The following is a 10551-nucleotide window of genomic DNA, read 5'->3' as shown; positions in this document are numbered from 1 at the left end:
ATGAGTATTTGGGGGTGGGTGGGTAAGGGGGGGGTGGGTGGGAGGGGATGGAACCAACTTTTTCTGTATTTTGTATTGTATGTTTTCTTCAACATGTAACCAATCAGTATCTTGTCAATATAGTCAGCCGATCGATCGACCTCCCACTTGTCTTCCTTGTCTCTCTGGCAGTTTATCAGACCGCATCTGCTCTAGCTTACTTGAACTAACTTCACTCCCCCACCCCCCACCCCACAAAAGTGAAGGGATGATGGTGGTGATGGTAACCAAGAGAAATAGGCCCTTGCTCTACCAGCTCTAAGGGGTAGGGTAGGGTGAGAGTGACCTGGGGCTGAATCTCACCAAGTTTGAAGTTGAGGGGCCCGCATTTGCCTCTCCCCGACTCCCTCCAGATTCTACTGGGGTGATGTACAGTTTGTATTTGAAAATAGTTGGTCTCTGAAACACCAGAAACAACCTCTTTGGGGTTTTTTGGTTAGTCTGGACCAGGCTTGTGAAGGACTCGGTCCTCTCACCCTCCGCCCAGGTGACCTCTGAAACCTTGTGTTGTTTAGAAGGGCAAGACCACACCAGGTCCAAGCCATCTGGTCCCTGGTCTGTCAGGGCCCTCTGCTGGTTGTGGAGCCTCCTGGACCTCTACTGCTCCCTGCTGGAGCTACTGCTCCAGGCAGTGAGCTAAGCTGAGTGGGCCACACCGAGCGGGCCCCCAGCTTCTCCCAGGACCACAGAGGCCCGATTCTTGGTGGACTACCACCTTAAAGTGCCTTTCCTGCCTCCCCGAGCCCTCTTTCCCTCCATTATGCCTCGACCTCTGACCCCGACCCCAAGAAAAGACCACGGAACGCCAAGACTGCTGCTGCACACCAGGGTTGTTTATCGGGTCAGGCTAGGTTGACCCTTATTAGAGCCACGGCCCCGGAGTCTCAGGGATGGCCCTGTTTGGGCCTCAGGGGGAGGCAGCGCCCAGCACTGGCCTCGGACGCACAGCTGGCCCGAGGGAGTCAGGCTGCAGGTCATGGCGGCTGGATCCAGGTCCGGTGGTAGTTGCATCTGCCGGTGCACCCTGTGCGCTACGCGGTAGCCAGCCCCGTCCGGGCTGCAGCCCTCCAGTTGCCGCTTGCCCGTCACCATCAGACATTGGCCGTCCACTTGCACCAGCAGCTCGTCGGGAGTGAAGCCGTAGGTATCCACCTTCATCTGGAAGCCATCCTCCACGGGGAAGTTGTTCTGCGAAGCTGCCGAATCGTCCCTGAGCAGCCGTACCGGTAGCGTGGCCACCTGGTTCTGTTCAGCGAGGGCTGCGCTGGGACAGGGGGATGCCACCCGGCTCCTGCTGGGGAGACCGCTACCGACCCGCTGCATCCGAGTGAGCAACTGCTATCCAAGGGCAGTGGCGCGAGGCACGCGGGCAGCGGTGCGCACGTCCGGGGAGGCACTCGCGCAGCCCGGCTCCCTCAGTGACCCCGGGCCGGCCCGCTTCAGCAGTTTGGGGTCAGCCACGCGAATCCTGCTTCCACAGGCCAGGTGGTCAGCCACCATGGGGCACCGCTGCTGCTTTCATCCTGACTCCTGCCCCACTCTCAGGCCCTTCCCCGCGTCGGTCACAGGGCCCCACGGCTCTGGGCTGTGACCCGCCTACGTACGCTGAACGACGCCAGACGTGAGATCCGGACCCTGGAGCGCTCGCAAGCACCGGGCGGAAGACGAGATTGAGCCGCTGCGCTCTTGCCCTTCCAAGAATCTGTCCCGAGGACAAGGATTGTACCCTGGGACAGAGCCAACGGGATGTGACCATGGGGTCTTACATTCTCCGAAACCCCTTTTTCTGACCGCGCACAAATCCTGTGATGACAGATGGGGCTTGGGAGATGAACGCGACTTCCCGGTTTCCTGCATTCATCAGACCCTGGGCCTTCTGTGGCAGGCTCAGGGCTGGGTTCCGGGACAAAATTGAAGAGGTGGGCCCTGCCCTCGAGGTGCCCACGGGGTTACGGGGAGAGCCATTCACAAACACTGGGATGTGCCCTCCTTTACTTCTACCTCATCCCCGTCTCAGTATCCCTCGTGATCATGGCCATACCCCTGGCGCTCAGTGATTTTATAATAATCCTTTATTGCTGAAGTATCACGTATATACAGAAAAGTCCACCAAAGAGTAGAGTGGAAGTATCCCAAAGACAACACCACCCTTGCAACTTCACAGGTTCAGAAAGGTAACTGCTGCGTTTTAATCTCCATCATAGGGGCAAGTCTGTGTCCGCAGTGCAGGCCAGGGCCGGGGTTGGGGCAGGAGGGGATGTGCCAGGAAGCCATCACAACTCCAGGCCCCAGAGCTGCACTTGCACCCTCGTGGGCAGAATCTACAATTCCCCTCAACTGAAGCCTGTTTTCTCAGATGCTTCTCCAAGTCCCCAAGAAAACAGCAATCTCCACTGTCCCTGAAACCTCCAAGAGAGAATGAAGTGAGGAGGAGCCAATCTAGGGTAATGGCTCAGGCTTCACTCGCTTGTCTGGGACCAAGAAACAAGACAGAAAAGTCTGGAAGCCGGAGGCAAAGGGAGCGGCAGTGAAAGACTACAATTCCCGTCATGCCCCGGCGCAGCGACGCCTGCGCACTGTGCGCCGGTTGCCCATGCGGCCCTAGGGCTGGGAGCGCCGCGCCGCTCCGCTGCGGGGGAGGCCATGGCGGAACCTACCCAGGCCTCAACCCCGGCGCCGGCCACGCAGTCCCGTCCCCTTCAGTCTCCAGCCCCTGCCCCAACTCCGACTCCTGCCCCCAGCCCGGCTTCAGCCCCGACTCCGGCTCCCACTCCGGCACCAGCCCCCGCCCCAGCTGCAGCCCCAGCCGGGAGCACAGGGACTGGGGCTCCCGGGGTAGGAAGTGGGGGGACCGGGAGCGGAGGGGATCCGGCTCGACCTGGCCTGAGCCAGCAGCAGCGCGCCAGCCAGAGGAAGGCGCAAGTCCGGGGGCTGCCGCGCGCCAAGAAGCTTGAGAAGCTAGGGGTCTTCTCGGCTTGCAAGGTGGGGGCGGGGCCTGGGGTGAGAGGGGGCGGGGCCTGGGGCATCCCAGGGCCCGGGTGGGAATAGGGGCAAATCTCTGGCTGGGGATCTGCACCCCCTTCCCGGTTACAGGGTTACTGACTGATTCTTCTGCCTCCAGGCCAATGAAACCTGCAAGTGTAATGGCTGGAAAAACCCCAAGCCCCCCACTGCACCCCGCATGGACCTACAGCAGCCAGCTGCCAACCTGAGCGAGCTATGTCGCAGCTGTGAGCACCCCTTGGGTAAGGCAGGTAGTGCCCTTGGAGCTAGGGCGGGGTCAGGCTGGGTGCTGCTTGGACAGGATGATTTAAGTGCCACAGAGCTTCATTTGTGGAACCAAAAATACCTCCTAAGGAAGGATTGAGTTGGGAACATGTATCCCCCAAGGGAAGCGAAAGGAAATTTGCCAGCCCTGAAGAGACAGTGGCCACCCAAGGACTGATGTAGGAGCAGTCAGTTTCATTGCTGGTCACGCTGGTTGGAGGGACCGAGGGTGTAAATTGCCTGGTGGTGAAGAGGGACAGGAAGCTCTGGTGATCTGTCCATTCTTCCCAACCCTACCACCTATCCTTGCAGCTGACCACGTGTCCCACCTGGAGAATGTGTCAGAGGAGGAGATTAACCGGCTACTGGGTATGGTGGTGGACGTGGAGAACCTATTCATGTCTGTTCATAAGGAGGAGGACACAGACACTAAGCAGGTGTATTTCTACCTCTTCAAGGTGAGCTTTGTCCAAGTGAGTGTGGATGAGCACGGTAGACAAGGCTAGGGAGTCGGCAGCTCTGAGCTCTGCTGACCTCTGCCCCTCCTTCTTCCTCTTCCTCCAGCTTCTGCGGAAATGCATCCTGCAGATGACCCGGCCAGTGGTGGAGGGCTCCCTGGGCAGTCCCCCGTTTGAGAAGCCTAATATTGAACAGGTGGGATGAGGAAGGTGGTGAGAGAATTGGGGGCATCTTGGAGGACTGAGGAGGCTGTGTTCCCCATCCTGTCAAGTTGAGAATAAGGGAGAAGTTCAGAGAAGAGAGGATGTTTTGTGCTTCAGGTGGACATGGGGGTGGGAGTGGGCCAGGGTTTTTCTTCACCGGGAGCCCCAGAATGAGAGGAGAGCTTTACCCTGCCCTCGGGAAGCACCAGTGTTTGGATTAGAAGCCCCTGCTTGCTGCTCACGTCTCCTTCCTGGTTCTGTCCCCTGCCCGCCCCTTCTCAGGGTGTGCTGAACTTTGTGCAATACAAGTTTAGTCACCTCGCCCCTCGGGAGCGGCAGACGATGTTTGAGCTCTCAAAGATGTTCCTGCTCTGCCTTAACTACTGGAAACTTGAGACGCCTGCCCAATTTCGGCAGCGGTCTCAGGCTGAGGACGTGGCTACCTACAAGGTCAATTATACCAGGTAGGCCCAGCCAAGGGCAGCATGAGGAGAGGCTTGTAGGCCCAGCCTAGGTTCAACGTCTCCATTCTCACTTCCCACCTCCCCACTGGCTCCAGATGGCTCTGCTACTGCCACGTGCCCCAGAGCTGTGATAGCCTCCCCCGCTACGAGACCACTCACATCTTTGGGCGAAGCCTTCTCCGCTCCATCTTCACTGTGACCCGGCGGCAGCTGCTAGAGAAATTCCGGGTGGAAAAGGACAAGCTGGTGCCTGAGAAGAGGACCCTCATCCTCACCCACTTCCCAAAGTAAGGCTCATTCTGGCCTACTCGGATTTTGCCCCAGTTCACATCCACCTGTTGTCCCCTTTTTTCCAGGAAGGCTTCCTGGAATGGTCCCTCCTTTCCCTCCATGAGCCTTCTGAGATCTGGGTGTCTACCTGGCAGACTTGTCCGGGGCCCAGATGCAACTTGCTGGCATTTGCCTTTGCGTGTACTAGACTGGGGATGGCAGGTACATTGCCCGAGTGCTAACATTACCCCTGCCCACGCCCCTGGTAGATGTGACTAATCATTTCCCACGGGGCCTGGACACAGCCTCAGAACCCTTCCCACCACAGCCTGCCGAGAAACCAGAGGTTACACTCGAGGTGAAACCTATTTCCACTCCTGTTGTAGACCTTTCTGTAAAGTTTTCCTCTGTTTTGCAACACTTTCCTCTCATTTGAAACCAGGATCGTAGCTGCTCAGCTTGAGAAGCCGTTACTGACTAATCCAGGCCCTTCAGTGCCCCCTCTGCCACCAGGTGGGAATATGAGGTGACAGGAGGGAGTAGATTCTGAGCCCCCATTTTGATACTGAGGTGCAGGGTGGCTCGGTGCCCTGCCTGGCCACCTAGCACAGGATGGCGCCGGCTCACACACCCGGTCGCCCTGTGCTACACCCCGTGGCAGACTGGGCCTCTGATCTCTGTCCTGGATTGTCCAGTCCTGCTACTTTTGACTAGGGGCTCAAGAGAGGCAGGGGAGTGTCTCTCCCTGCTGCCCCCTGCCCCCAGGCCAAAGGTTGTTTCTCTTCTTCAGCTCCCAGCCCCCTGAGAACACGGTTTCTTTGACCTGCCTCCAGTTCTGGCGTCTGGTCCAGGCTGCTGTATGGGTCGGAGGACAGGGTTGGGAGACAGACTGTACCCTCCCCACAGATTCCTGTCCATGCTGGAGGAGGAGATCTATGGGGCGAACTCTCCGATCTGGGAGTCGGGCTTCACCATGCCGCCCTCAGAGGGGACCCAGCTGGTGCCCAGGCCAGGTACACGCCCTGGTAGGCTCTGTAGGCTTTCGGCTTGGCCTTTCTGGCTGAGCTTGGCCTCCTGCCGGGGAGGAGACACTGTGGATGGCAGCCGCGGGGACATGCGGGAGGGTGCGTCTGGGGCTTAGAGGGCCCAGATCCCTTTGTGGGACCCATCGCCACCTTTGACCACCCCCCGCTCCCCCTGATTTTGCTCACCCTCAGCTACGGTCAGCGCGGCAGTTGTTCCCAGCGCCCCCATCTTCAGCCCCACCATGGGTGGGGGCAGCAACAGCTCCTTGAGTCTGGATTCCGGAGGGGCTGAGCCCATGCCAGGTGGGTACTTGACCCCTGACCCTCATTCACCCCTCCCCTAACCTCTTGCTGTCCATGGGAGACCCTGCCAACCTTCCCGGCAGGTGAGAAGAGGAAGCTCCCAGAGAACCTGACCCTGGAGGATGCCAAGCGGCTCCGCGTGATGGGCGACATCCCCATGGAGTTGGTCAACGAGGTCATGCTCACCATCACTGACCCTGCCGCCATGCTGGGGCCTGAGGTGGGCAGCCCGGCTCGCTGACCAGTGTGGGGAGGGGACCTCACCGGCCTGAGGTCCCGGCTCACCAGCCCTCCTCTGGTGCCCAGACGAGCCTGCTGTCTGCCAACGCAGCCCGGGACGAGACGGCCCGCCTAGAGGAGCGCCGCGGCATCATTGAGTTCCATGTCATCGGCAACTCACTGACGCCCAAGGCCAACCGGCGGGTATTGCTGTGGCTCGTGGGGCTGCAGAATGTCTTCTCCCACCAGCTGCCGCGCATGCCCAAGGAGTACATCGCCCGCCTCGTCTTTGACCCGTGCGTCCCCAGAAGAGCCCCAACCACACCTGGGCACCTGTCCTTGGCCCCCCTATGTTCCCCCACCCCCTCCTCTTCCTCCAACCTGTGGGAATACTTGTTCCTCCGCTCTCGGCACTGAGTGTGGCCCCGCCTCCAAAGCTGTGGGGATCCCGGGAGCATTTGGGGAACAACAGGTAGGGGCAGTGACCTGTCCCCTCTCCCCTTAGGAAGCACAAGACTCTGGCCTTGATCAAGGATGGGCGGGTCATTGGTGGGATCTGCTTCCGCATGTTTCCCACCCAGGGCTTCACAGAGATTGTCTTCTGTGCTGTCACCTCAAATGAGCAAGTCAAGGTGAGTGCGTGTTCCTGGCCCCAGCCCCTTCCGACCACCTGCTTCTCAGTTTGGACTGGGTCAGAGCAATAATCCCAACCCTTCTTCTAGTGGCCAGGCAGTTCTTCCGGGCCCCACAAGGTGGCATTTGTCCTTTGATAACTGCGTATTAAGACACTTGTTGACAGATGGAGGCCCCAAACCAGTAATGCTTTTAAATGGACCTGAATTTCCTTCACAAGAACGTTCACATACACTGGGGAGTTAATAATTTTTACACTAGCCCTGGGCTGGGTGATCGTCCTGGGTTCTGTCCTGGAATTGTCACAACAGACCCACTGGTAGGGTTCCTGGTTCTCCTGTTCTACATAACCCAGATCTGCAGGGTGCCTCCCTGGCCTTGACGTGTGTGGAAGACACTCTCTTGAGGGTTCAAATGTTGCACTGAGTGGGGCTCTTGTGATTCCTCTTCCCCTTTCCCCCCAACTCTGATGCCTGGGAACTGGGAACCAGTGACACGTGGACGGCAACTTCCTGGTTGGGATTTCCATCCTGGCCTTAACCGTGGCTGGCTGTCTGACCTTGGACACGTTTCCTAACATAGTTGAGTTTCAGTTTTTTGTTTTTGTTTTTGTTTTTATAAAAATGGAGGTAATAATATTTACCTCATGGACTGACTTGAGAGTTGGTCTGTAAAGTACCAAGCACCACACCTGGCCCAGAATAAATGCTCAGAAAGTCTCCTTCACATTCTCCCACAAACTCCCCTTCCTCTGCCAGTTGCCTTTTCTCCTGTATGTCCAGGATCCCCTAGCTGTCTCTATATCCTATCCAGTCTGCTCCTTCCTCTCTGGGGCCCCCCTGGTAAGCCCTGCTCGCCTCCCCCACAGGGCTATGGGACTCACCTGATGAACCACTTGAAGGAGTATCACATCAAACACAACATTCTCTACTTCCTCACCTATGCCGACGAGTACGCCATTGGCTACTTCAAAAAGCAGGTGACCCTCCCCTCCCTGCACACTTGCCTGCTGCCTGGGGCTAGGGGTCATTCTGTCCAGCCCCCTGTTGTGGACGGAATGGGAGTCCCTTCATGTCCCTTGCTTCATCCAGCACCTGCGAGGAGATCTTTCTCGCCCATCTTCCTGCCCCTCCTCCCCCCGCCGCGCTGCTGCCCCAGTGAAGAGTGAGGGCCTGGAGGGCAGTAGGGCAGGCTGCAGGAATGTTTCCCATCCAGGGAAACATTGCCAGGGAGTCGGGAGGGGCAGCTGACCTGGAACCTTTCTGGGGACAGAGTGATTGAACCCACACAACACAGAGCATTGTACCAGCCACCACAGGAGGGGATCCAGGAATCCGGGAGAACAGACAAGGCCTGCACCGCCCCTCAGAGGCTCCTGGGGGAAGAGCTATTCAAGTTGGAAAAGCCTTGTCGACGGATTGGGTCATAACTGTCCACTCCCTAGGGCTTCTCCAAGGACATCAAGGTTCCCAAGAGCCGCTACCTGGGCTACATTAAGGACTATGAGGGTGCAACATTGATGGAGTGTGAGCTGAATCCCCGGATCCCCTACACGGAGCTGTCCCACATCATCAAAAAGCAGAAGGAGGTGTGTGTGCACATGTGCGTGCACTCATCGTTGGGGCTTGCCGTGCGCATGTGGGGGAGAGCACGCATGTGTGGGTGTGTACCACAGGTATGTGCGTGTGTGAGCCAGGCCTGGGGTGGGCCGGGATCTTGGTTCTTGCTTTCCCTCCCAAGGAAGTTAGGAGGCGAGGCGCCTGGACTCAGCGGCCGGGCCTCTGACTGTGGCCCTTGGGAGGGTTTCCGCTGGGACTGGAGTCGGCCCCTCAAGACGCTGCCTTCCCTCAGATCATCAAGAAGCTGATTGAGCGCAAACAAGCCCAGATCCGAAAGGTCTACCCCGGGCTCAGCTGCTTCAAGGAGGGTGTGAGGCAGATCCCTGTGGAGAGTGTCCCCGGCATTCGTGAGCAGGGGTCTTGCTGGGGGAGGGGGCACCCTGCTCGGTGTGTGTTGTCGAATTCTTAGGGATGCTCTCCCCACCCGCTCCCCACTTTGCAGGAGAGACAGGCTGGAAGCCGTTGGGGAAGGAGAAAGGGTGAGTGCTGTGTGGAGGGAGAGGGTGTTGGGGGAGCCAGAAGGGCCAAGGGCCTCAGACGTGGTGTCTCTCACCCCAGGAAGGAGCTGAAGGATCCAGACCAGCTCTACACAACCCTCAAAAACTTGCTGGCCCAGATCAAGGTGGGGAGACCAGGTTCCTTTCTGGGGGTGCCTGCATCAGCGACTCTGGCTTTATGATCCATTCTGGGGTGGGTGGCGGTCACGAGGTGGGCTTGGGGCACAGTGGGCCTGGCTCCAGCTCAGTTTTCCTCTCTAGTCACACCCCAGTGCCTGGCCCTTCATGGAGCCTGTGAAGAAGTCAGAGGCCCCTGACTACTATGAGGTCATCCGCTTCCCTATTGGTGAGGACACTCCATTCCGACCCTTTCCTTCCTCTTTGGCCCCCAAATCTACTCCTGCTCCTGCCTTCACTGGACCCCACAGCCCCGCTCGCCTCAGCCTCTTAAAAGCATGCCTTTACTTCCTGCTGCCCCAGACCTGAAGACCATGACGGAGCGACTGCGCAGCCGCTACTATGTCACCCGGAAGCTCTTTGTGGCTGACCTGCAGCGGGTCATTGCCAACTGCCGCGAGTACAACCCCCCGGACAGCGAGTACTGCCGCTGTGCCAGCGCCCTGGAGAAGTTCTTCTACTTCAAGCTCAAGGAGGGGGGCCTCATTGACAAGTAGCCTCTGGCTTTGGACCGCAGCCTTGACCTGGAATGTCTCCACCTTGGGTTCTGATCCCATCCTGAGGGGTGCCCCTGGCGCCCAGGTTCCTCTCAGCTTAAAGCACTCCAGCCCTGGGCCCTGCAGCCCTTTCTGGATCCTCAGGCCCCAAGCCTGCAGCTCTGTCCCACTCTCCGTTGTATCTGACCTTGGGCAGGGATCTCCTGGATCTGGGGTTCAGCCCCTCTACAGTGGCTGGTGGCTATAGGATAAACCCTGCCCGGCCCCGGTGGCCCCCAGCCCTGTCCCCGCAGAGCCACGAAGTCCTGGAGGCCTCGGCCTCACCTGGCCCACTGTTTGCTTGAGGGCTGAGACTGCCACTTTTAGCTCGTGGGAGGGGGCTTCAGGGTTTGGAAGTTCAACTGGGACTGGAGTGGCCATGCCTCACCCTGCACAGTTCTGTCTGTCCCCCAGGGGTGGGGGACCTGGGGACCATTCATTTCCTGGCATTAATCCCTCAGAGGGAACAATAAAGCTTTTTTTTTTTTTTTTTCTTTTTCCCCTCTGTGTGATTGTTTCTTTGGTAGAGCCTGAACAGTCTGACCCTGTTCCCGGTACCTCCTACAAGCTGGAGTCTATTAAACCCCAGATTGTCCTGGGGCCACCCTCCCCAACAAGCCTCATACCTAGTGCCACGCCCCTGGGACGATGGCACCTGCCTGGCCACAGCCCTACTGCCACTCCTGCCCAGGTGTGGGTGCTGCAGCGGTCCCAATCACCGGGCCACCTTCACCTGGGTGGACATGGTTACAGCTGATTCAGAAGGGTGGGGGGTGGGGTGGAGACCACTCTTGGAGGAGGGGCCGGCAGGACCCGGGAGGAATGAAAGGGTGCTTTCCT

At 58.6% G+C, this 10551-nt stretch overlaps 2 protein-coding genes across 3 annotated transcripts; one reads left to right on the top strand and one right to left on the bottom strand.

Moving 5' to 3' along the window:
- Positions 1–873: 873 nt before the first annotated feature.
- On the bottom strand, positions 874–1362 carry HSPB9 (heat shock protein family B (small) member 9). Its single transcript, XM_053211461.1, has one exon. It carries the CDS (start codon positions 1360–1362, stop codon positions 874–876), a length of 489 nt encoding a protein of 162 aa, XP_053067436.1.
- A 1317-nt stretch (positions 1363–2679) lies between these two features.
- On the top strand, positions 2680–10211 carry KAT2A (lysine acetyltransferase 2A). Of its 2 annotated transcripts, none has more exons than XM_027049025.2 (18): positions 2680–3021; positions 3161–3284; positions 3619–3764; positions 3871–3960; positions 4251–4432; positions 4528–4719; positions 5609–5715; positions 5920–6030; positions 6114–6250; positions 6337–6545; positions 6755–6881; positions 7751–7861; positions 8327–8470; positions 8734–8848; positions 8944–8980; positions 9060–9123; positions 9260–9344; positions 9479–10211. In XM_027049025.2, exons 1-18 carry the CDS (start codon positions 2683–2685, stop codon positions 9670–9672), a joined length of 2514 nt encoding a protein of 837 aa, XP_026904826.1. In that variant the 5' UTR covers positions 2680–2682; the 3' UTR covers positions 9673–10211. The 2 variants fall into 2 exon arrangements, with proteins under 2 accessions (XP_026904826.1, XP_053067434.1); XM_053211459.1 differs by having other exon boundaries at positions 5609–5727.
- The last annotated feature ends 340 nt before the right edge of the window (positions 10212–10551 follow it).

The sequence above is a fragment of the Acinonyx jubatus genome, chromosome E1, assembly GCF_027475565.1.
Source record: "Acinonyx jubatus isolate Ajub_Pintada_27869175 chromosome E1, VMU_Ajub_asm_v1.0, whole genome shotgun sequence".
NCBI classification, from domain to species: Eukaryota; Metazoa; Chordata; class Mammalia; order Carnivora; family Felidae; genus Acinonyx; species Acinonyx jubatus.
Note: the sequence above shows the minus strand (reverse complement) of the source record. Positions and strands in the feature narration are given on the sequence as shown.

Coding starts and splice junctions, on each gene's coding strand:
- KAT2A (XM_053211459.1), top strand. CDS start 2,683: ATGGCGGAACCTACCCAGGCCTCAACCCCGGCGCCGGCCACGCAGTCC. Junction 6,251..6,336: donor CCGCCATGCTGGGGCCTGAG/GTGGGCAGCCCG, acceptor TCTGGTGCCCAG/ACGAGCCTGCTGTCTGCCAA. Junction 8,471..8,733: donor TCATCAAAAAGCAGAAGGAG/GTGTGTGTGCAC, acceptor GCCTTCCCTCAG/ATCATCAAGAAGCTGATTGA.
- HSPB9 (XM_053211461.1), bottom strand. CDS start 1,362: ATGCAGCGGGTCGGTAGCGGTCTCCCCAGCAGGAGCCGGGTGGCATCC.